The following is a 25,448-nucleotide window of genomic DNA, read 5'->3' as shown; positions in this document are numbered from 1 at the left end:
GTCTGTTGTGGGGAGGTGATTGTAAGCCAGTTTGAGTCTCCCTTAAGTGGTAGAGAAAGTCAGCATATAAAAACCAACTCTTCTTCTATCCCAAGGTCACCCAGCAGGCTTCATATGTAGGAAACCAACCCGGTTCACCAACTTAGAGTCTGCCACTCATGTGGAGGAGTGGGGAATCAAACCTGGAAATTCAGCTTAGCACTGTCATTTCCCCCCCCCCCCCAGCTGAGATACCACCAGGCACTGTCTACATCAGGGGTGTCAAATATATGGCCCAGGGGTCAGATCTGGCCCCTTGAGCGCCTGCGAGCTGCTACCACCCCATCCTGATTTGGACTGGAAGGCATGGCCCGGCCCAACCAAGTGGCATTTATGTCATATCCAGTTCTCGTAACAATTGAGTTTGACACCCCTGGTCTACATCCTTTCCAGCATATCACAGCTATCTTAAGGGCTAGAAACTTGGGAGGTTGGGTGTTCTTAAAAAAAGAAAGAAAAGAACAAATGTTGAATTTCAGTTTCTAAGAATGTTGAGTTCTTCTCCCAACACCAGCATTTCATGCTTGGAGGACAGGGACACATGGCTAGAGCTAACATATTCTTTTCTTTTCGTGTCTGTGCTATCAGGGAATCCTGATCTGAGACTATGGAAAGCATCAGGCTATGAGGATTTTTCAGGGCTGCACTTTGCTGAAACAAAAGGACAGCTGAAACATGGCATGGGGGGGGGGGAACTGCAGAAGTCAGCAACTGAAAAGGGAGCCAAGCATAAATTGGAGGGAGGGAGGGCGAGTGAGTGTCTGTGCTTATGGCTGGGGTGGAAATGGAAGAGACTCCAGAAGGTAAACTTCTGCCCTCTGAAAGCTCAACCAGAAACGCAGGCGAAGAACTGCATTCAGAGCTGGTTCCTTGTTTACAGATAAGTAGCTCTTTCGACGCCAATATCTGTGACAGGAACAAGCCAGAGGTGTCACGTACGCTTGACTTTTAAAGAAATCCGTGAGATTTTCGCCTCCCTCGATGGTGCAGAGGGGAACAAACAACGTCACAGTAACCAATGCCAACATAACCTTAAAAATAACCCTTTCAGGAAATAAAGCGAGCCTTTGCTGGGATTTTTTTTAAAAACGCAAGGAAATCATTTCTCAGGTGTCAAAAGACCAGCTGGATAAAACAAGTTGCTCTCAGCATCCCCTGCACAGCACATGAACACGTCAAAGCATTTCAAAACAGTGGCAGTAACCCGTCATTCAGGAGGTCATATCAAAAGAACATAAGAAAAGCCATGCTGGACTAGACCAAGGCCCATCAAGTCCAGCAGTCTGTTCACACAGTGGCCAACCAGGTGCCTCTAGGAAGCCCACAAGCAAGAAAATGACTGCAGCAAAATTATTCTGCCCATGTTGCACAGAACCTAATATAAGAGGCATGCTCCTTTGATACTGGAGAGAATAGATATGTATCATGACCAGTATCCCTTTTGACTAGTAGCCATGGATAGCCTTATCCTCCATGAACATGTTGAAGCCTTCCAAGTTGGCAGCCATCACCACATCCTGGGGCAGGGAGTTCCACAATTTAACTATAGTGTGAAGAAATATAAAATTCAGAGGTGCCCAGGGTTCTGGGCGCCAGCACAATCAGTGTACAGGTGAAGGTGGTTTGGGGTTTTCCCAAAACCGACCAGCGAGCAGCCTTTCAAAACAGATCTCTGTGCAAAATCAGAAGACACACAGGCATCACTACAGCCACAGAAAAATATTTGATACTCCAGAAATCAGCATCAAACCTCAGCAGCCACTGGCAACAAATTTCAGAAGTCAGCCATATTTAGGGGCATCAGGGGGAGTCTCCACTGTGAAGGCCTAGCAGCAAGTCTGTAGGCACTGAGGATCTTGGTTATTTCCCAGTCCCAGTTCGCAGATGGTGCGACTGAGATTGAATGGCGTGTCACCACATATTCACACCCCAATGCTGAAAGACAGAGATTTCGCCAGACAACTCCATGTGTGTAAGAAACCAAACATCAAGGAAATAAGTTTCCTCTCCTTTCATGTGGATAGATTCCCTTGCAGTCCAGCCCCTAAGAGGCTCACGTACCTCTATGTCAGATATTAACCCCAAAGCATCTCTGCTGACACTGATGCACCCAGCAGGAGGTACTGATTGCCAGATTTTAGTGTCAGCCTGCACAACTCACGACCCACCAAGGCAAATGCAGCCCAGCCAGCCATGGATTGTGCATACCAGGTACTTGACAATCTATACACTCACACCAGTTTTGTAGTCCAGAGGAAGCTGCAGAAATAGATGGCGTACCTAACCCCTGAGGGCTGGGTTCAGCTTGGTGAACTATGAATTGTGCAGATCTACCTGCAAGAAAGAACACAGGTACGCTGCTCCTTCTCCCTCCCCCACATCAACAACAAATCCAGAGTACTGCCACAAACTGGGGAACCCTGGCTCTGGGTATTCTGCCTTGAACAAGAGGTTACCAGTCCTGCAAATAGAACTTCGGGGCACCTTGTAACCACTCAATTTCCACACCCCTGGGCTCCAATCCCCGTGCCCCAAGCTCTCAAAAGCGAGGATGGGCGGATATTACCACAGCACTACATCACCACAATGCTACACACAAACACAGCTGCTACCCCTGTATTAAAGATAAGCTGCAGGTCAGACCCTTTCCTTCCTCTTAACCACCAAGCACCAATGGCTCTGGAAGGCTACAAGGGAGAATGAGGATTCATTCACCTTGCTTCCCAGGCGCCACTGTCACTCATCATCAACGATCAAGCGAACAGGCCAACAGCAAGACAGCCCTGCACCCACTTTCAACGAGAAAGGGGGGTGACTGGATGAAAAAGGCCCTAAGAAATTACCTTGCCAAAATCCTAGTCTGAGTGGCAAACAAGGCTTCTTCACTAAACCAAAGGGAATCATTTTGATTCGATATAGGCAGCAATATTTTTGTACTTCTTTAAGCACTGGCATGTTCCTCCAAGGAAAGGAGGGAAAAAATCTAAGATTCCTTTGCTCCGGAAAGGAAAGATATTCCTACCCTGCTGGTACTAACTTTTTAGAGTCCTGGGCAACCAGGCATCTGGAAATCTCTGGCTCCACCCACCTCTTGACTTGCAGTCAGGACAACTTAAAATTTATTCAGTACATTTTTGCCCCGCCCTTCCTTCAAGGAGCTCAAGGACGCATATACAACTCTCCCCACCTCCACGTTATTCTCAGAACCACCCTGTGAGGTAAGCAGAAGCTGAGAGTCACTGGACCAAAGTTACCCAGGGAACTTCAGATAAAGCAGGGACACAAACATGGTCTCCCCAGGCATAAACTGACACTAACCACTGCACAATCTCTCTTCTCCCTTCCCCTTTAAAGAAAAACACTAAAGAGGGAGATTAGTGCAGTATTCTCCCTCTCTTTTCCCTCCCCCCCCCTCCATTTTGAAAGGAGAGAGTCAAATCTTTTACTGCCCCCCCTTTACACTTTCATATGTTCAGACGCACCCTCCATTGCGCCACCCTTTTGACAGAACTTCAGTACAGAGAAGTCATTAATTCATAGGATCACCATAAGTCAGAAGTGATGACACTTAACATACACACACAACAGAGAGACAAAGGGTAGGATGTAAGCCCCCTTGGCTTTCCCCAGCCCTCCTTTTATATACACAAAAGGAGAATACCAATATCCCACCTCTGTTCACCTTCACTTCCTGGCATCTCTCCCAAATGTTCCTTTATATCAGGAAAGATTACTTGGAGGTAAGCAATCCGCTCCTCTGGAATAAGCCCTACTTGTACCTTCACCCTGGGGAAAATAGACTTAAGTGTCAAAAAAACAACAAACCCCTCTTAACCCCCTAAGTGTGTGTGTGTGAAGTGCTGTCAAGTCGCAGCCGACTTACAGCGACCCCTTTTGGGGTTTTCATGGCAAGAGACTCACAGAGGTGGTTTTGCCAGTGCCTTCCTCTGCACAGCAATCCTGGTATTCCTTGCTGATCTCCCATCCAAATACTAACCAGGGCTGACCCTGCTTCGCCTCCGAGATCTGACGAGCTCAGGCTAGCCTGGGCCATCCAGGTCAGGGCCTCTTAAGCCCCCTCTAAACCAGCCTCTCCACTCACTTTCCCCTCTAGCAGGCCCATTTATCTATAAAAGGGCTGATACCACTCCCACCCAAACGAAGTCAGAGGATTTATTGGTTCTTGTAGGTTATCCGGGCTGGGTGACCGTGGTCTTGGTCTTTTCTTTCCCGACGTTTCGCCAGCAGCTGTGGCAGGCCTCTTCAGAGGAGTCACACTGAAGGACAGTGTCTCAGAGAGACAAGAACCAATGAACTCTGACCGTGAAAGCCTTCGACAACATTCAGAGGATTTACTTCTCCCTTCTTAACAATAATCAACACTGCCCTGTACTCCATTCTGTTTCGCTGGGGAAGGCCAGGGAGGAGAAAAGGCCAGGGTCTGACTGAACCCCACATCCAGCTCCCAACTCTCCCCCACCTCCCACTCCTCGCTTAACAGCAGGTAGGAGAAGGTGGCTTAGGTGGGGCGACTTCTGCGCCCCCCCCCACAAGCATGGGGGCCTCCCCACAATAAAGACCCTTCCCTTTTCCTCCCTCCCGCCCCTCCCCAACTTCTGGAAGGGGAACCAAACACGGGGCCTCCATCAAAACACACCAGCCAACAACACATTGGACTCCATCATCGGTTGCCAGTCGCAACTACTTCAGAAGGGACCCAGGAGTCCGGGAGGTCGTTTCTCCCCCACCCACCCCCGAGTCCTCGCTTCATCCTTCTCCACAGTCACCCCCCTTTTTTGTAGGGGGGGGGAGTACTGACATAACATCCCTCCCTCCTTGCTTTCTCCTCTCCTCCTCCTCCTCTCTTCTCCCCCCCCCGGACTCCTTCCCCCGCCTCCTTACCGGCAACTTGGGGCTAACCTCCCCCTTGCAGCTGTGGCAGAAGAAGCGATGCTGAGAGACGGTGGCCGCCGCTGCCGCCGAGGCTTCCGCCATCTTGTCTCCCCCTCCCCCTCCGCCGCTCGCCCCAGCTGCCGTCAGTCCTCCCGCTGGAAGGAGGAGGAGGAGGGGGGGCGGAGAAGCCGCGGGCGCAGGAGGCCGTCTGGAACGCCCAGCAGCAGCCGCGAGTCCTCTCTAGCCGCGCCGCTTCCGCTCGTCTCGCTTCTCCGAACGCGCTCCTCTCGGTCCTCCCAAACAACAAAGCCGCGAAGGGGTAGAGCGGCCTGTCTGTCTACTGGGGCGGACGTCCTCTCGCTGCTCCCGCTTCCTTCAAACCAATGGACCAGGTCATGCGGGGCAGAGTCACCCGCTCTAGGAATTTCAAGCGGTTTCTTTCCCCCCCCCCCACACTTTTCCTCAAATCATAGAGAGCGGGGTAGAGTTGCCGGCTACTCTATAAACTTGGAGGTTTTCCTTTTTTTCTTCCAAAGCATGGAGACTGTGGGCTAGAGCGACCCTTTGCAGCTCGTAGGGAACTATCCTGCCTGAATCGTAATAATGCCATAGCGAATTACATTATTCCTATTAATAAATGCAGAGACCCAAAGAATAATAAATAAATATTCCTATTAATAAATGCAGAGACCCAAAGAACCTATTAATAAATGCAGAGACCCAAAGAAACTGGTAGCCCAATCCTGCGGATTCTAGACTGGCAGTGCCATCCTAAGCGCAGTTACCCCTTTTAACACCATTGGTTTCCACAAATTTCTATTAACGCTTCTTCGGATGGCATTTAGGATGGTTAGCATTCCTTTTGAGCCAAGAAGGAAGTTGGATTCAAAGACGCAAAATGTTTGCTCTGGACTGAATGGATTGGATTGAGAGGAATCTTTAATCTCTCCTGATAGCAGCCCAAAGAGCCAGATACAGGATTGAAGCCCCTAGCTCAGTGTTGAGCGGAGGCCTGAATTCACTAGCAGAGGGGAAAGCATCAGATGATGCAGCACCTAGACAAGAGTACACCAGGGTGAAGGTGGTACCGAGAGAGCCAGCGTGGTGTAGGGGTTAAGAGCGGTGGAGTCTAATCTGGAGAACCGGGTTTGATTCCCCACTCCTCCACATGAGCAGCAGACTCTAATCTGGTGAACTGAGTTGGTTTCCCCACACGGACCCTGCTGGGTGACCTTGGGCTAGTCACAGTTCTCTCCGAACTCTCTCAGCTCCATCTACCTCACAAGGTGTCTGTTGTGGGAAGAGGAAGGGAAGGCGAATGTAAGCTGGTTTGATTCTCCTTAAAAGGTAGAGAAAGTTGGCATATAAAAACCAGCTGTTCTTCTTTGGATCAGTTACTGCACCTCCACAGGTAAAAACAGAGACCGAGGACAATATTTGCCTGGAGACAGGGACCAGAAGAAAGGGAATGTCCTTGGCAAGTATGGCTAGTTGGGGTATCTGATTTACCTGAAGGTTGCTATCCACATTTCTTGTGCTCCTCCTGAAAACAATCTTATGATCTTGCCACATGAAAGATCAATACCATTGCATCATTATTTAAAGGAGGCCTGAATTTGTTGGCAGGAAAGAGAGGAAACTATTAGTGTATACCCGGGAGCATATTTGTTTGCAAAATTTAAAAAAGTACCCACTCATGGCCCAATAAGGACTGAACATGCTCATTGCCCTCCAGAAGGCCTGGAATGTTGAGGGCTATTGAGAAAATAAAGGAAAAACCACGGGCAGAAGGGAAATCAGCCTGATTGAGGCCTCTTGCCAAGTGAAGACCAACACGCCTCCAATTTGTTGGCATTGCACCTGACCATTTGGGCTAGCCTTTCTGCAAACTGCCTTTGAAAGATCCTGAATGGTCTGCAAGATTTTTGCAGAAATCTCTAAGCAAGAACATTGGTAGGTTGGTGAAAGGAATATCAATCTGGGACTAGCCATTCAGTATGATTGAATATGAACCCTCTTTGGGAAGTGGACACAATCTGCTGTATTCATTCCCTTCATACCGAAGAGTCCTCTGCAGCAGGTTTTTGTCTAAACCTATCCATCAAATCTGTTGCACTTCTCCAACCTCTCCCCTTCGCTGATTGGAGAGGGACATGGGGAGGGGGTGCTAATCCTGCTTGCCCTCCCTTCTTCACAAATCACGAGTGCTAATTCCCACTTTCCCAGGCTTTCCCCCCTCCTCCAGGCAAGCCTATCAAAGCCCACTTTTCTTTTGCTATTGAGCTTGGCTGCTGTAACCAAGCTCCTTTCCGACCTGCCACTTGCCTCATGCACGTAGACTTGTGTTCATTCTTGCTCACCTCTTATCTGTGTGAAAACTGCAGACAAGTAGCTGTCCTAAGTCTGTTGTAGCAAAATAAAAGTCTCAAGAATCATACCAAACCTGTCTCTAGTTTATTTTTTCCATTTCATTAAAATAATATATGTTAAAAATGCATTCATTTTTCAAAAACCAAACATTCTTTGTTACACCTTCTTAAAACTATATTCTTAAAACTATATTAATTTACCCAACTGTAAATCAGAAAAACTGTTCAATGTTAAACATGTGATTAAAACCTTTTTGTAGTTTAAAAAATAAACTTTTTACAAAAAGCTTCAATTTTTGTATTTTAAGAAACACTGTCTTTTTTACAGAAGTCTCATTAACAATATATATACACACACACATACATATAATAAATAAGAAAACGAGCAATAAATTAAAATATTTTAAAATATGCAAAATAAAAGCTCTGTTTCTATATGTATACCTTCATGTGCATCTTGCAGTTGCATTTGTAGAAGTTCCTAAAAACAGAAAAATATTTGACCTTCATAGATGTAATATTTTCTTACAGCTAAACCCGGTTTAATTTAAAATTCACAATTAAAAGAACTGGGGCAAAGATGAGCTTAACTAAAATTCTAAAGCTATTGATGTTTACACGAGACTAGTCCACTTTAATTTTTCACAAGCCAGCATGACGCAGTAGTCAGCACTGGGCAACAATCCTATGCATACTCCCTCGGGTGTAAATTCTACTGATCTCAGTTGGACTTCTTGCTCAGTAGGCATGCTTACGATTGCACTCCGAATTGACCCGGCATGCACCAGCCTACAAAGCGGCTTTTCGCTCACGTGGTCCGAGATTCTTTCCACCACGTGGGCGAGCTATTTGCATACGCCCGCCCACCGCTTCTATGAAAGATCCAGGAGACCTTTCGGAAACGCCCACAGGCCATCACGAAGCGGATTCGCTGGAATTTGGCCAGGGGGCGTATCCCACTCTATCCGGAACAACAGAAAATCATAACTCTAATATGAGTCCGAGGAGGGCGGGGCGGAGGCCGGATGTTGTCTAGTGACCCGGAAACTGATGGGGTGGTTACCATGGCGGCTAGTGGGGCTTGAGGCCCGATCTTAGAAAAAGATGTGAGTAGAAGGGTTAGTCGTTTAGCCTTTCAGTGTGCATATGAGAATAATTTGGGGTCGGTGAGTACAAAGTTAGGCTGTAGGATTATGAGCGGGTTAACGGTTCGGGCGCCCAAGTCGTACGTTTCGTTTGAAAATTGGGGGCGGGGGGGTGTTTGTTTAAAGGGGAGGATGTGGAATCAGTTGTGTGGGGTGACAAGACCCACGGGTTCGTGAAGGGGGTGGTTTGAAGGCAGGATTCCTGGGGGCTTCTGACATGATCGTGCGGTCCTATGAACTGAATGCATTGTTTGCTGTCTGGTTCATCCAGTAATAGGGTTCCTGCACGCAGTCCCCTCCCAACAGGGTGCTTTATTGATGTGCAGCCGGATCTCACTCGAGTCTTTTAATAAATAATATGTCTGAGCATTTATGAGCCAGTCACGTTGGTTCAGCCTAATCTACCTCTCAGAGTTGTTGTCATGAGGATAACCTAGAGGAGGGGGAAATGATCTTGGGTACCCATTGTGGGGGGGGGAATATCTTAACAATACTGGCCTACCTTATAGCACTTGTTATCTCTACCTTGTTGAGGTAGGCTGGGGGCTGAGAGAGCGGCTTGCTAAAGGCCACCTAGTGAATACGTGACTTGAACAGGGAAGCGCCTCCAAATCTGGCTGCGTTGATGTGTCATTGGATGTCATGCTATTGTTGCACTACTGTGATCGTTTACAAATGGATTTTCCTGTGTATATGAAGCAACCCAGGGGGTGAAATGATCATGGTTGTGCAGTATCCAGCGATATGTTGATGTAGCCATTCTGTTAACCACTGTGAACACATGAAGCTGCCTTATACTGAATCAGACCCTTGGTCCATCAAAGTCAGTATTGTCTGCTCAGACCGGCAGCGGCTCTCCAGGGTCTCAGGCAGAGGTCTTCCACATCACCTACTTGCCTAGTCCCTTTAACTGGAGATGCTGGGGATTGAACCTGGGACCTTCTGCGTGCCAAGCAGATGCTCTACCACTGAGCCACAGCCCCTCCCCAATGATGATGCACCAGCTTCAAAGTTCCATTGATTTTCTCCCAAAATAAGTACACATGGATGGAATCTTTTTAAGAAGCAAGAACATGTCTACCAAGAGGAGGTTGCTGTTTAAATGTTGACATATTTTGAGTTGAAGGAGGCAAAGGATGGGGAGGGAAGTCATGTGGGTTATGTCCTACCTGTTTCAGCCAACTTTAGACAAGAGAAAAAAGCCAGATTATAAGTATTTTGATGAATAAGGTGATTGGTACAGCACCAGCCTGCAGGAGTGTTTTCCTTTTAATCCTAGGTTGTGTAGTTAACCTGCTTCTGATGTCTTAATTTCTCCTCCATCCTAGTGGGTTTTAGAGTTTGTTAACAGTTCTGTAAGTCTGCATTTAGTTGGGGTAGAGAACCCTGTCAGAAATCAGAATAACCCCCCAGGTTTGTTTGATACGTTCCACAGAAAGCCGTGGTAAAAGCTTTTTCCTGTATTTCAGGTGAGGAGTTGCATGTCTGCAAACTACCCCCCAACATGGAAACTAGCCTGTTGAGGAAAGGATCAGGCACTGCTTCTCCATGACACACTATCTTTTTATATGCAGAAAGGATTTTTCCCCTTGTGGGGCAGAATTTAAGCATGCAATCCCTCTTCTCCCTTCTGTGCATAGCTTGGAATGCTGCCATCCAGGAAAAGAGCTGCCAGTTGCATTTATTAGTCATTGCTAGTGGGCTGCCTAACAGTGGTAAAATATGCTAAGGTAAAGCAGAGACTCTCAGAGAGAACATCTGCTGGGGTTTAAAATCCTGACATCTAAGCTCATCCTTGACTCCTGAGTTACTATTCCCAGTGTTGATCATCAGCTGACTTGCACAGACATGATCTCCCTTTGCAGAAGCCTGGACTGGTAACGATTCCTCATCAAGATGACCCAGGCCGAAATCAAACTCTCTTCCCTCCTGCTGTGTGAGCATTTTGGTGAGATTGTGGAAAAGATTGGGACGCACCTCATCCGCACGGGAAGCCAGCCGTTACGGATGATCTCTCATGACACTGGGATGTCACTCGACCAGGTATGCTCAGTTAATATTTTAAAACGAGGTGAGCGTAGGGGAGGAAGAGCAGAAAGAGAGAGCTAGATTAAGTGCTCCCTCTACACTTCTCCCTTGCCCCAAGTGGTGTGGAAGATTTACAAGAGAACCGGAGTGGGTCGGAATACTTTACACCTTCCATCGCATAGGCAACTTTTCAGGGAGGGGTATAGCTGATGCACCTGCTTGACATGTGGAAGGTGCCAGGTTCTGTCCGCAACATCTCTGGTTAAGAATCTTGGGTAGCAGGCTTTACCTGAGGCCCTGTGGAGCCGCTGCCAGCCAGAGCAAACTGTACTGAGCTAGATGGATCAGTGGCCTGACTCACAATAAAGCCAGCTTCATATGTCCATAAATGTGTGGTATTAACTACACAAGAAGAGCCCTGGATCAGACAATGGGATCATCTAGTCCAGTGTTCTCTAGTGTTCATTCCAGTTCTCTGAACCTGTGCTCCGCAAACTGAACACGAACTTCTGGATGGGGTATTCACCGAATGTTCTCTCCCCTCCCACAGGTTCGGAAGGCGCTCTGCGTGCTTATCCAGCACAACCTGATGACGTACCAGCTGCAGAAGCGAGGTTTGGTAGAGTACGAAGCCCAGTGCGGCCGAGTCCTGCGGATCCTCCGCTATCCCCGGTACATCTACACCGCCAAGACCCTCTACAGCGACACGGGTGAGCTGATTGTGGAAGAGCTGCTGCTGAACGGCAAGATGACCATGAGTGCCGTGGTGAAGAAGGTGGCCGACCGGCTGACGGAAACAATGGAAGGTGAGATGCTGGAGGGGGTTCAGCCCTGGGGGAAGGTAGCAATGGCAGGACCGAGACCAGCAGAGACCGACACGTGTTCCTTTTCTTCAGATGGAAAAACAATGGACTACAGCGAAGTCTCCAACACCTTTGTGCGCCTGGCAGACACTCACTTCGTTCAGAGATGTCCATCAGCCCCTGAGAGCCCGGAGCCTTCAGAGACCCCTCTTCCTCCTGCGCCCACACTGGTGTTCAACGAGAAGGAGATGTACACAGTCCCACGACTAAATCTCATAGGTGAGGGGACATCTGAGGTTTCCCTTGATTGGTGTAGTGACAACAGGTGAATTTCCGAGAGCCAGGGCTGCGTAGTGGTTCGAATGAACACATGAAGCTGCCTTATACTGAATCAGACCCTTGGTCCATCAAAGTCAGTATTGTCTATTCAGACCAGTAGCGGCTCTCCAGGGTCTCAGGCAGAGGTCCATCACATCACCTACTTGCCTAGTCCCTTTAACTGGAGATGCCAGGGATTGAACTTGCCACCACCCGCTGTGTTTGTCTGTTTTAGCAAAACAAAGCAGAAGTCCAGCGGTCCCTCAAACATTGTGTATGTGTGTGTGAAGGGCCGTCAAGTCGCAGCCAACTTATGGCGACCCTTTTTGGGGTTTTCATGGCAAGAGACTAACAGACGTGGTTTGCCAGTGCCTTCCTCTGCACAGCAACCCTGGCGTTCCTTGGTGGTCTCCCATCCAAATACTAACCAGGGCTGACCCTGCTTAGCTTCTGAGATCTGACGAGATCAGGCTAGCCTGGGCCATCCAGGTCAGGGCCCCTCAAACATTACCGACATTTATTCCAGTATGAACTTTTGTGACTCATGAAAGATCATTCTCTGGTAAATATTATCAGTCCTTAATAGGCTACTGGACTTTCCCCAAAGAGCCTTTGGAAATAAAACTTGAGATGGTAAGTATTCTTTTTGCCTAGCTCTCTCCACACACAAAACTAAAATTTCCAGGGTTCCCTAAGAATAGAGAATGGTTTTAAAGGCTGTACTGTCGGTTTGCCCTGAGGGAGATGTCAGGCCTACAACCTGTGGGGCAGGTAGGACCTGAGCATCTCTCTGCAAGGCAGGCTTAAGATCCCTTGCTACTGCTTTGGTTCTTCTGAGAAGGTTCCAGTAGGGTATCTGAAAAGGTGATTTATTTTTTTTTACCCACAGGGAAGGGGAAGAGAAGGCACTCTGACGACGACGACGACTGTGAACACAAGGCAAAGCGGCAGAAACCAAACACAGAAAGCAAAGAGGTACTGAAACCTCTCATCTGGGTGGTGGGGTACAGTGTTCCTTACATGAGCAGATGCCAGTCATTATTGCTTGAGCTTATTTCAGTACCGCTTCTCCAGAAAAATTCAGTGTGAAGTGGCTAATAGACCGTAAAAATAAAGAAACTACTATGTAACTAGAAATAAACGATACAGCTAATGTATATCTTGATTTCTCGGCCCTCCACCAGCCGCCATCTTGACCATGGTCTTCCAACATCTTTCTAAGGACAGCCAGCCCATTTTCTATGGGCTAATTTCTCAGTTTCCTCCCCACCATTCCTCTGCTGATGTTGACTATTGGCAGTGCCATTTCCAGGGCCTTATACGGCCCACCAAAACTCTTGGTGGTTTCAGGACCATACATTGTGTGGTCTGGAAGGCAAAGAAGCTAACCCAGTCTGATCTGGAAATCCTACAATAAGGCAAGGCAGGCTGGCAAATTTTGGATGCTGTTCAGTGTGTCTGTGAGAAAGGGTGGAGGGATCCTGCCCCTCCTCCCCAGTGCAGGGGCACAGTTGACTGCTTTTGGGTTAACTTCAGTGGGACTTGTGTGGGAGATCTTTCCGGAAGAACTGCCCTTCCCCCCATATTAGACTGGGCTTTCTTTCTTGAACACTAAAAAGGTCTTGGACTGCCGCTGGTCACTTAAAAAAATAAAAAGCTTTAATAGTCCTTACAGCTGTGCAGATCAGTGGGAAACCATTTCTTTTTGTTTCTGTCCCACCTTTTCAGCATCATGCAGGTAAGGTGGTAAAATTGAGGAGTTCCCAGGAAGTCTCCCAACAGACAGTAACCAGACCCAGACTTGAGTTCACCAGGCTTTCTATGTCTTGTATCTTTCAACCGTACCCTGGACCTGTGCTGGGAGCCACACCTTGGACAACTATGTATGTCTTGCCTCTTGAAGCCAAACAGGAAATAGCCAGTGCTCCTTTCCCCTCAGAACTGTAGAATCAATCCTGCCAAGCAGATCTGGCCTAATTTATACTCACTGCAAGATTCTGTACTCATTGTTGCCGAATGTGGGTGGGAGAGGGAAATTAGTGGAGGGTATATTGTGAAATAAACATAGGCTTCACATTAGAGCAGCCTATGCACTCTCTTCTGTTCTCTCCCAATTGCATCTCCTCAGCCCCTGCCTGATGATGGAATCTACTGGCAGGTCAACATCGACCGTTTCCACCAGCATTTCCGGGATCAAGTGATCGTTAGCGCTGTGGCCAACAGGATGGACCAGGTGCGCTGCAGTCTCCTCTGGGTACCCACCCACAATCTGAGTTGTAAGCACACTGGGGATCATCTGGCTACTGATGCCAGGACTTTTCCCACCTCATTCGTATTCTTTGTTCCCAGAGAAAAGATCTATTTTGCACATTACCCAACAACCAGCTGGCCTCGCCACAGAGTGTACATTCAGTGGAGTGCCGTGGCGAGTCCCAGCTGTCTGGTGATTTCCCCACATGAGAGGTTTCAGTAAAGATTGCTCCTTAAGCCATTAGACATTTCAGTTTAATCGGGGCTGAAACTCTGCTCGGGGGTTCGCTGAAGTTGTCCACTAATATCTAGGCTGTACCACTTCAGACTGCAGGTGGTAGTTCATGTGAGCGAATGCCCCTCCATATGTAGGAGACATACGTAGTTAACTTGTGCCCCAGGATGTGGTGATGGCTGCCAACTTGGAAGGCTTTAAGAGGGGAGTGGACATGTTCATGGAGGAGAGGGCTATTCATGGCTACTAGTAAAAATGGACACGAGTCATGATGCATACGTATTCTCTCCAGGTTCAGAGGAGCAGGCCTATTATATTAGGTGCTGTGGAACACAGGCAGGACAATGCTGCTGCAGTTTGTGGGCTTCCTAGAGGCCCCTGGTTGGTCACTGTGTGGACAGACTGCTAGACTTGATGGACCTTGATCTGATCCAGCATGGCCTTTATGTTCTTAAAACTAGCATGTCACGGAGAAGGTGTCTAGCATCGTCTTTTCCCTGAATGTGGAGAATTTTTTTTTAATGGAGGAGCAGTTCCATCATGTGTGTCCTTGGCTGAAGTGGTACAGCTCAGACATAGAAAGACCATCTTGGCAAGAATGAGGCCTCTGTCTTGGCTCTGTCTGTGGATGTCCTGCCTCCTGCGCCTGAGCTGCGGCTCAGTGGCCGAGATTCTGCTTTGTAGGCCAAAGGGTCCCAGTGTGAATCCCTTGCATCTCCAGTTGCAGATCCAAGTTAGCAGGTGTGGAGGGGAAAGCTTGAGATCTTGGAAAGCTGCTGGCAGTCAGTACTGAGCTAGATAGCCCAGTAGTCTGGCTCTGTATAAGGCAGCTTCATATCTGTCGGGATAAGTGAGGCTCTCCTTCCTGTCCCCACAGACCAGCAGTGAGATTGTGCGCACGATGCTGCGAATGAGTGAAGTGACCACCTCGTCCAATGCACCGTACACCCAGCCGCTGTCTTCCAATGAGGTGAGCATCCGCTCAGACTTCCGGGGCTGATTTAAGGGGTCCCGGGTTGCCGCACCAGAGCAACAAGTGCCAAAGACTTGTGAGATTAAGTCCTTCTTTCCATGCTGTCAAAGGTCCAGATGAACTAGGTGGACGGAGCTCCTTTGTCCTTAGTTGGAACATCCCAGCAGCTCCACTTTTGCAAATGAATGAGGTCTTGCTGAGAAGCTAGACTGCTGTGCTTCAGTTGCTTTAATTCTTGTTCCAGTATTTGAATAGGCATGGGACATCTGATTGGTTTCTCTCTCTGTCTGTGTGTGTGCGTCTCTTGAAATAAAGATATTCCGGTCACTTCCAGCTGGTTACAACATCTCCAAGCAAATTCTCGACCAGTATCTCACCCTGTTAGCAGATGACCCAGTAAGAAATTCGCATTTGGGGCGGATTTTTTAATTATTTTGAAAAATACATTGGGAATAGCATGCTTTTTTAATTCCATGTTTCTTAAACCTAACAAACGTCTATTTATTGACCTCTCCCCGTAGCTGGAGTTTGTTGGGAAATCTGGCGAGAGTGGTGGTGGCATGTACGTGATCAGTATCCTTTCTGGCTCAGCTCTTGGCACAAGAACCAGTCCAACCAACGAAAGCAGCAGAGTGTTGGACAGGCGTGCCGGGGGGGGGGGTGTCGTTCAGGGTGGGGTGCTCTCTAATGATGTGTTTGCCTTAGAGAAACAAAATGCCAATTTTTTGTCTGGTTTAGCAAAGCTTATTTGCCTGGTCACCTGGAGATGGCCGTACTTGGCCTGGGCAAAGCAGCCCTTCGGCACACTTGGCTTCAGCTGACACCAGACTGTTGGGGTGAACATAGCTGAGAAGTGAATCCCCACCCAAGCTCTAGCGATGCCTGATGTCCCAGGGCAAATGAGTAAGTGGCTCTGAGGTGCCCGTGCAGAATCAGGGAGAGGCAGACAGTACCTTTGAGACTGTACAGTCTTTCACTCTCCTGTCTGGAGGACTGAAAGAGGCTTGCTGGCTCAAACCAGACTTCACCAAACCAGGGTAAGGAAATAAGGGTTGCAGTTTAGCACAACAGCTGATTTACCAAACTGTTGCTCAGCACCCAAACTCAGCCCTGCCTACCTTTCCTCCATTTTCCCCCTTAACCTTCTCCCAAACAGACCTACACAAGGCCTTGGCATCTCTGGCCACTGCAACACTGGAATCGATCGTCCAAGAAAGGTAAAGAGAAATCCTGCCTGAGTGTGTTATTTCCGGCTTGGAGATGGAGGTGTTGAAAATGTGGCTTGGAGTGAAATGGCAGGCGTATGAAAGCCGACTGAGTTTTGGCTGAATGTGGAGGCACTAGAATTAATTTGCTTCTTGCTGGATGCTCCTTATCAGTGTTCTCTTCTGCCCCTACCTGCTGCAGAAAAGACATAGGCCAAAAATGCATGGTACCTTAACCCACTTTATTTCCCGTTTCAGCAGGGATCAAATTGACCCAGGCTGGCGGGAAACTGTACGCATTACCTTGAAAAGCAGGGACGAAACTGTGTGCAAATCCATCCATGTAAACAGAAAATGCAGGAGACATGCACAGTTCCTGTTTAGCTTGCAACATAACCGGGGGCGGGGGGGGGTTGCCAAACTAAACAGGAACTTCATGTCTCCCACACTTTCTGTTTACATGGATCAATTGGCACAGTTTCGTCCCTGCTTTTCAAGGTAATGAGTAGTTCCCCCTCCCAGCCCGGGTAAATTTGATCCTGGCTGAAACGGGAATAAAGTGGGTTAAGGGACCATGTGTTTTTGGCCATCCTCTTCAGCCCCTGTGGTATAAACAAAGTGCTATCTTCTCCCACATGGTGCAATCAAAACACCATCTCACCCCCGTCACGGCAAATCTCACTATATTCCAGTTGCTGCTGTTTCTGCTTCCAGTTGGATCTTGGATATCTTGTTCCCTCATCTCCATTTTCTCTTTAGCTTCTCCACATGCTTGGAATACTGTTTAATACCCAGCATGCATATCTGTAGATCCCTGCATTTTTGTTTTCTTCCGCTCAGATTTCTTGTCTGCATGGATTATGTGCCACCATACATTTTGGACACTATATAAATCAACTTCCTAATCTAGTCCATGGGGCAGGGTGTACAAAAAAAAGTTCTAACAATACTCTTTCAGAATGCAAACTAAAACAGTATAGTATAAAGCAACTGGGTTAACAAACAAATGCGGCTAGAGTGTGTAGTTTTAAAATAAATTGCAGAGTGATTATTTAACAATGACATTTTAATTCCTTGTATTTTAATATCTTGGAAGTGCTCACTCCCTCCCAAATGTACAGCAGAATAATTTGGGGGTGGTTAGTAAATGTATGCATAATTATTGGGGCGGAGAAGGTCCCCCTTTTCTTGCTTTGAACAGAATTCCACCTGTGCAAAGTCTGCCTTTCATTTCTGAATTCTTCACTTGATTTTACTGTGCATTTTGAATTTTTTTCTCCTAGAAACTTGAAATAGAAGCCAAATTGTATCTTGGAGGCCTGTCGCTGTATACAGAGAAGAATATTAACCAGCCTAAGAGTTTTCATGTTTGGGGTGAAGCATTTCATGATTCTCCTTTCTTTCCCTACTCTAGGTTTGGATCCCGCTGTGCCCGAATCTTCCGTCTCCTCCTGAAGAAGAAGCATTTGGAACAGAAGCAAATAGAAGACTTTGCCATGATTCCTGCCAAAGAAGCAAAGGAAATGATGTATAAGATGCTGTCGTCTAGTGTTGTCACCCTGCAGGTATCTTCCTTTTCTTGTGGCTACCGTGGGCTTTCAAAAGAGGCTGTGCAAAACCTCAGCTGCTACAACAGACTAGAGCTCATCGCAAGACTGGAACGCCTCTACACATTGGTCAAGAGTCACGAACAGTATAAGCTTTTCAAACCCTGAAGGACTAAGTTGGAATTAGAATTCTTTATACGGTTACACCTTCTCTGCATCTGGGGCCCAGCTGAAAGGGAGCAGAGCCTGCCACTTTAGACACTGGGCTTAGAAGGGGCACTCACTCCCAGTGGTTCACCTAGGTGCCTTTTCTTCCCCTTCCCCCATATAAGCGAACACCTTTTCCATGTAGGAGTGAATAGCTGTCAAAGTACTGTGCTTGAGGAAAACATGGTGGAGGTAAAATGTGACATAGGCAGACGGACCTCAACCAGTAGGCACCAGTAGCGTGGTATAAAGGTTAAGAGTGGGGGACTCTAATCTGGAGAATCGCATTTGATTCCCCACTCCTACACATGAGCCGCTGACACTAATCTGGTGAACCAGGTTGGTTTCCCCACTCCTACACATGAAGTCAGCTGGGTGACCTTGGGCTAGTCACACTTTCTCAGCCCACCTACCTCACAGGGGAAGTGTTGTGGGGAAGGGAAGGTGATTGTAAGCTGGTTTGAGTCTCCCTCAAGTTGTAGAGAAAGTCGGCATATAAAAACCAACTCTTCTTCTACCTCTGCCATGCATTCACAAGGCAAGTCCCTTTCAGCCCCACAAACTCTAGTGATGGTAGAAATGTCGTACTTCATCTGGTTAGAAAGGGACTGGAAGATTTCAGTGGTAGAGCACATGCTTAGTACACAGAAGGCCCCATGTCCAATCCCTGGTGTAGCCATGAAGCAGGCAGGGCGATGTCTCTGCCGGAGACAATGGAGAGCGGCTGCCTGTCAGAGGCAACAGTGCTGACCTAGATGGATCAGTGGTCAGATTCAGTATAAGGCAGTTTCACGTGTTCCTAAGATAAAGTACATACAACACTTTGAATACTCAAACACATTGTTATATAGGAATACAAAGTATTATTAAGGTAATAATAGTGAATGTTGCCTCTGTCTCTTTCACAGGAAATCCCCAAAACGCCCGACCATGCTCCTTCCCGGACTTTCTACCTATATTCAGTCAACATGCTCTCATCTGCTCGGCTGCTGCTCCACCGCTGTTACAAGGTATCCCTCACCTTTGGCTGATTTTTCTCAATTTAATCTTCCCTTGTTTCCCCCCCCCCCCCCACTTTCTTCCATCTACTGCTCCCGGCAAAGCCACTGTGAAAACGCTTCCCTTTCCCTCCATTTCAGAGCGTAGCCAATCTGATTGAAAGACGACTGCACGAAACCAAAGAGAACAGGTGAGCAGGGGCATCCTGCGTAGTTTGGACAAGGACTTGCAGTCAAAGGTTTCCCTCCCGGTCACGCAGTTCAGATCCATGTTCTCAGGCTCTGTTCCCTTCTCAGGTCAAGCTGCCGTAACGCAGCTGCGTGATGTCCTTCAACTGGGAGGACTCCTGCAGGTTTTCGTTGTGGAGCTTCAAAGCAGTATTGCAGGCTCATGAAGGCCAGCATCAGTTCTGTCGCAAGGGGCTGAGCTTAGGGGGTCCTTAAGGGGCAGCAGGAGTGCACTCTGACCTACAGGGCACAATTCATGGGAAGTTCTCCTGCTGAAATGAACGAGAGCTGAACAAGAGCCCAGTTCCTTAGTGCGGGCATTCCCAACATTTTTGAACCCGCGGGCACATTTGGAATTCTGACACGGCATGGTGGGCCCAGCAACAAAATGGCTGCCATAAAGAACAGCCACAAAATTAACTTCAGTTAACACAGTGCGTATCCTTGGAGCCAGAATGGTGTAGTGGTTAAGAGCGGTGGTTTGGAGTGGTGGAGTCTGATCTGGAGAACCGGGTTTGATTCCCCACTCCTCCACATGAGCAGCGGAGGCTAATCTGGTGAACCGGGTTGGTTTCCCCACTCCTACACACAAAGCCAGCTGGGTGACCTTGGGCAAGTTACAGCTCTGTTAGAGCTCTCTCAGCCCCACCTACCTCCCAGGGTGTCTGTTGTGGGGAAGGGAAGGTGATTTTAAGCCGGCTGGAGTCTCCCTTAAGTGGGAGAGAAAGTTGGCATATAAAAGCCAACTCTTATTCTACTGTGGTGGCAGCTGAAGCAACATTAAAAAGAATCTGCACAGCCAACCAGAAGCCTTGCTGGGCAAAAGCCGTACCTGGCCCCACCCCCTTCCTAAAAACACTTGGCGGGTGCCAGAAAAGGTGTTGGCGGGCGCCATGGCACCTGCAGGCACCATATAGGGGACCTCTGCATTAGTGGATTGTTCCCTGGGTTAAATAATCAATGGGGGTTCAGATTTTCCACCTCAAACACCGCAGCCTCTCAAATCAGCCACGATTAGACCGAAGTATTCATGTGAACTTAGGGAAGGGGTCATGGCTCAGTGGTAGACCACCAGCATGCAGAAGATCCCCAATCCCTTGCATCTCCTATATAAAGACAATCAGGGAGTAGGTGACATGGAAGACCGCTGCTCATGTCCTGAAGAGCAGCTGCCAGTCAGAGTGGACAATACAAACCTTGATGGACCAATGGTCTGACCCAGCATAAGGCAGCTCTGTGCTTGTCTGTCCCAGGCGTCTGCTGGAGAAATCCCAGCGGGTGGAGGCCATCCTCGCCTCAATGCAGGCCACGGGCACAGAGGAGGCGCAACTGCAAGAGATCGAGGAGATGATCACAGCCCCGGAGCGGCAGCAGCTGGAGAGCCTCAAGCACAATGTGAACAAGTGAGCAGGGAGGGGGAAGGGAATTGGGGGGGGGGGCTCCTGCCTGCTACACTGCAGGGAGATGTAAGAGCCACCCACCTCACATGGTGTCTGTTGTGGGGAGGGGTCAGGAAGGCGATTGTAAGCCACTTTGAGATTTCTTAAAGGTAGAGAAAAGGTGGGATATAAAAACCAACTCTTCTTATACATTTATACCTATAATTCTTTTTCCCCTGTAAGGATCGATGCCAGTGAAAACCAAGTGGACGAGACCATTTTCCTCCTGGAGTTGTACATCAACAGCACTGTGAAGCACTGAGCAGATTCCTACCTGCTGGGAAGAGAGACGGCAGGCAACTGAGGAACAGCTCCATCTCCCCTGCGGCAGGGGGCTAGTTGGAGTGGGGGGAGAGGGGCTTTCAGTCACTGCTGGGGCCCTCTCTTTATTTATTGTATATTTACTTAACAAGAAAATTAAAATAAGGTTCTTGTCGATACAACCAGTTTGGAGGGTGCAAGGAAAAGGCGAGGGGGGAGGAATTGTCCCAATAGACACTCCCCCACCGCAACCCAAAAGCGTCTTCCTTGGTCCACCCTTTCCTGGCTCAGAGGAGTCCTCAGGGGGGTCTGTGAAATAGACCTTAGCAATCTGTTCCCCACTGGATCGTTAAAGTGGTGCATAAGCCTGTCAGAAAATGCCTACCCCTTATTTATGTGTTTAATTTATTTCTATGCTACCTCTTCAAAGAAGATTCTTGAAATGGTATTTCTATAGCTGCAGCGGATGAGGGTTGGATAGTGGCCCCCAGGAGAACAGGGCTTTGTGGGACTGGAGGTATTGGAATACCTTTTGCAGGTGAATCAATAGGACCCAATTTGTCTTTCTGCTTCCATGGTATCTGACAAGGGGAGTTTTGACTCTCAAAAGCTTATACCTGGGAACTCTTGTTGGTCTTTAAGGTTGCTACTGTACTGTACTCAAATCTTGCTCTTCTGCTGACCAACATGACTGCCCACCTGAAAGAATTTTTTTGCCTTAATGTGTCTTTCAAGAATGGTCTCTGCTGGCTAGTACCTGTCCCCGGTAAATTGCTGTCCTTGTTTTCTCCCTCCGTTGCCAACTTGGGAAGCTTGGGTGGTGCCTGTAACAATTGTTTGTACGAGTCGTCAGCTGTCAGGCTGTTCTTCAGCCTCCCCCCCTCCCCCCGTGCATCTCTGCAAGTGAAATCTCGGGGAGTCCAGGAGGTAGCTGCCATTTCATTTATGGAGCACGGGCTTGCACGTTTATTATTTTAAAAGCGCATGTGTTCTCATACAAAATTAAATGGCAAAAACAGCTTAGAAATTCAGTGCCAGTCAAAAACATTTAAAGTCTAATCTAGTAAAGCAGGAGTTGCCCCATCACCAAGTCTCTGAAGTTGATCTCACCAGTCAAGCAGATTCAGAGGAGAGGAGGTGGTCCTTTAGGTAGCCCCCATCTTAGGCTGTTAAGGATTTTATACGCCAAAACCAGAATGTGAGCCAGAGCCCAGGACCGAACTAGAGGACTGCAAAGATCTTTTAGCGTTAGCAAGGTATCTGCAGGATGAGTACCAGTCAGCAGCCAAGCAGCTGTTGCAGTTGCCAAACAGTTTGTATAAATGTAATCGCACGGAGAAAATAAGAACAGAACGTAAGAAAGGCCCTGTTGCATCAGACCAAGGCCCATCAAGGCCAGCAGTCTGTTCACACAGTGCCCAACCAGGGGCCTCTAGGAAGCCCACAAACAAGACGACTGCAGCAGCATTATCTTACCTGTGTTTCACAGCACCTTATATAATAGGCCTGCTCCTCTGATCCTGGAGAGAATAGGTATGCATCATGACTAGCATCCATTTTGACTAGCAGCCATGGATTGCCCTCTCCTCCATGAACATGTCCACTCCCCTCTTAAAGCCTTCCAAGTTGGCAGCCATCACCACATCCCGGGACAGGGAGTTCCACAATTTAACTATGCGCTGTGTGGAGAAATACTTCCTGTTGTCTGTTTTGAATCTCTCCCCCTCCAGTTTCAGCAGATGACCCCGCGTTCTGGTATTATGAGAGAGGGAGGAAAGCTTCTCTCTGTCCACTGTCTCCACACCATGCATATAATAGTGCATGGGGATGGGCCGTGGCTCAGTGGTAGAGCATCTGCTCGGCATGCTGAAGGTCCCAGGTTCAACCCCCAGCATCTCCAGTTAAAGGGACGAGGCAAGTAGGTGATGTGAAAGACCTCAGCCTGAAACCCTGGAGAGCCGCTGCTGGACTGAGTAGACAATACTGACTTTGATGGACCAAGAGTCTGATTCAGTATTGTTGTGATTGAGTAATCACGTTCTGACATGCAGGCTACACGCATACCCAATGGCCCCTCCTTTCCTGCCTCTTGTAAAGCAATCAAACATGCACACAGATTCCATTGTCTTCTAACGGAAGGCTACGATAGCCTTCAACCCCCCCTCCCCTCGGTTTCGTTTTCTACTCTCTAGAGAACAATAGAGCTGTATTCAAATGTAGCAATGCCCACACAGGCGGGGTAGAAGCTAAATGATGTAGCAGTGACAAAATATATCGGATGTTGATTGGAATGTGAATTGTCTATAAAACCTCTTGCATTGCCCCCCCTTGGGGGTGACCAGAGTGCAGAGCTTATCGACTGTATTCTGGCTCACCTGGTTCTGATGTACTGGCCAATAAATCAAGCCGTTAAGCTCAACCCAACCTCCTTGTCTTCATTTACTCCATTGAACTCTATGTAAATGAGGGGACACATCAGTATAAGGTAGCTTCATGTGTTTATGTGACCTAATCTGGATGCTCCCCAGGCGTGGATGTAACAGGCACACCTTATATGTTCCAGGAGGGGTTTCGGTTGTTATGCCAGCTATAGTTGGTAAAAAGCATCCTGGCCCCACTGGGGACACTTGAGCTTTCATGCAGAAAGCTGGATCTAAGAGTTCCCCTAGTTTGTAAGCCTCCGGGGGAAAGTTAGCAGGTTGGAAGCACACACGTCAACACCAAAATGTCACTTATTTTCTGTTCATATTTATAACTTGCACCATTCCCCTCAGAGTGAATAGCCAAAAATTGTAATAAAAGCAAAGCAAATAAAAACTATTTTAAGACTGTGCTTTATTACCACTTAGCCATCTTTTTAAACAGCACATAGCAGCCCCGACATAAGATACATGATCAGTCGGGAACGGAGATGTTTACCTAAAGTCTACCAATATGAGTTTGTGGCTTTGGTAAGGTTTGAATTGGTGGCTTGCCAGCTCGGGCACTTTCTTAGTCACTATGTAACCAAGCTATGTAACCAAGCTCTAGTGTCTGTATTTGAGTTCCTTGAAAATGTTGGATGGGAGACCGAAAAGGTATCTAGTAAACCATTTGTCACAGAACAACGATAGGCACAGAAACAACAGTTGCTTTTAGGAGCATCCCCAAAGGGGGTTTGCCTTGGAAAGGTGACCTACAAGGGCGTGAGAAAGGAGATGCAAAGAAAGGAGCCTGGGTGAATATAAATGGAAACATGCTCCTTGTATTGCCACCACTACTGATGCTACAAGTTAAAAGCCAGTCTGTTGCTAATGTCGTTATCCATAGCTGACCTGTGGTCAGCAAAACCAGTCCCTTGATTGGAATCAAATCCTTTGTTGTCGAAGGCTTTCACGGTCAGAGTTCATTGGTTTTTGTAGGTTATCCGGGCTGTGTAACCGTGGTCTTGGTATTTTCTGGAAAGAAAATACCAAGACCACGGTTACACAACCCGGATAACCTACAAGAACCAACAAATGCTTTGTTGTTTGCAGATGGGACTTTCTTGAGTGTACATACTGGCAATGTTGCCTCAGAGTAACGGTCCGTGTACTTTGTGTGGTTTGTGCATCAGAGGACACGTTATACATTGTATGACCTGCCGTGTAACTTGAGAAAGCTGCACTGTGCGATTTTGTGTTTGCGTGATGAGATTCGTAAGAAACCCTGTGATTTCCTCTTCACCGGATGAAGTCCGCAGACTGAAACCAGCCAGCCTTTAGAACATCTCCAGAGACCATCTGTGCCTGATCTGTCCTAAGGAGGAAACTTGGTGCCCTGTTGAATGTAACACCTAAAGAATTTTGAGAGAAGACAAAAGCATCTTGATGTGGGCTTCCAAGAGGCACCTGGTTGGCCCCTGTGTGAACAGACTGCTGGACTTGATGGACCTTGCTCTGATCCAGCATGGCTTTTCTTATGTTCTTATGTTCATTTTGGACACAGATACTGGCAAAATCTCTTTTTTGGGGGGGGGAGGGTGCACCTTTTAGGCTTGTCTCAGGGCTTCACCTGAATTTGGAGTCAGTCTCAGCATCTGAGAAGTTTAGAAGGCATCCAGAACCGTACTGAGCAAGTCATGGAAATTTCAGGCTGAGGTCACAAAATCCTACCTTGAGTGATTTAAATACTTTGTGTATTTACCTAAAATTAATTTCCAGCTTTCCAAATGTAAAATAAAAAAAAGACCCTGTCTGCCTTAAAGGGGATCCATTTCCCCCCACTTACTTCTGCAAGCAGGCATGGATTACTCCTGGCTTTGATATTTTTACAGGAACTGCAGCTATTCTTTATCACAGTGGTTTTGGGGGGCGACCCGAAATCCCGTTTGCACCAGGCGCAAACGAACTTCCTTAGCATTCAGAAAGTGTGGTGAATCATCATTTTTCAGATTCTTATATTCCAGAGGGGCTTCTACTGGCCTGCAAAACCTCCCCCTTCCCTTCTCCCCATCAGACTCTACGTGAAGCGTTCTGCAGAACTGTCTGGA

At 47.8% G+C, this 25,448-nt stretch overlaps 2 protein-coding genes across 2 annotated transcripts in view; one reads left to right on the top strand and one right to left on the bottom strand.

Moving 5' to 3' along the window:
* RNF115 (ring finger protein 115) overlaps positions 1-5,052 on the bottom strand; it is a 63,865-nt gene extending 58,813 nt beyond the window's left edge. Inside the window, exon 1 of the mRNA XM_056852609.1 lies at positions 4,942-5,052. Coding sequence (XP_056708587.1) covers positions 4,942-5,034 — 93 coding nt within the window. The 5' untranslated portion in view covers positions 5,035-5,052. The remainder of the gene's footprint in view (positions 1-4,941) is intronic.
* Positions 5,053-10,316: 5,264 nt separating this feature from the next.
* Positions 10,317-20,982, top strand: POLR3C (RNA polymerase III subunit C). The gene is made up of 14 exons (XM_056852608.1): positions 10,317-10,489; positions 11,025-11,280; positions 11,371-11,556; positions 12,485-12,570; positions 13,724-13,828; positions 14,958-15,050; positions 15,369-15,449; positions 15,575-15,626; positions 16,210-16,270; positions 17,673-17,823; positions 18,921-19,022; positions 19,152-19,201; positions 20,492-20,641; positions 20,861-20,982. The coding sequence occupies exons 1-14, from the start codon at positions 10,343-10,345 to the stop codon at positions 20,937-20,939; spliced, it is 1,599 nt and encodes a 532-aa protein (XP_056708586.1). The 5' UTR covers positions 10,317-10,342; the 3' UTR covers positions 20,940-20,982.
* Positions 20,983-25,448: the final 4,466 nt, after the last annotated feature.

This window comes from Euleptes europaea, chromosome 7 (genome assembly GCF_029931775.1).
Source record: "Euleptes europaea isolate rEulEur1 chromosome 7, rEulEur1.hap1, whole genome shotgun sequence".
In the NCBI taxonomy this organism is placed as follows: domain Eukaryota; kingdom Metazoa; phylum Chordata; class Lepidosauria; order Squamata; family Sphaerodactylidae; genus Euleptes; species Euleptes europaea.
The sequence above is the reverse complement of the archived record's forward strand: the minus strand, read 5'-3'. Positions and strand labels throughout refer to the sequence as shown.

Excerpts from the sequence above, each read along its gene's own strand:
- POLR3C (XM_056852608.1), top strand. The coding sequence starts at position 10,343 with ATGACCCAGGCCGAAATCAAACTCTCTTCCCTCCTGCTGTGTGAGCAT. Across the intron at positions 10,490-11,024 it reads CTGGGATGTCACTCGACCAG|GTTCGGAAGGCGCTCTGCGT; the intron begins GTATGCTCAGTT and ends CCCCTCCCACAG. Across the intron at positions 15,450-15,574 it reads CCCTGTTAGCAGATGACCCA|CTGGAGTTTGTTGGGAAATC; the intron begins GTAAGAAATTCG and ends CTCTCCCCGTAG.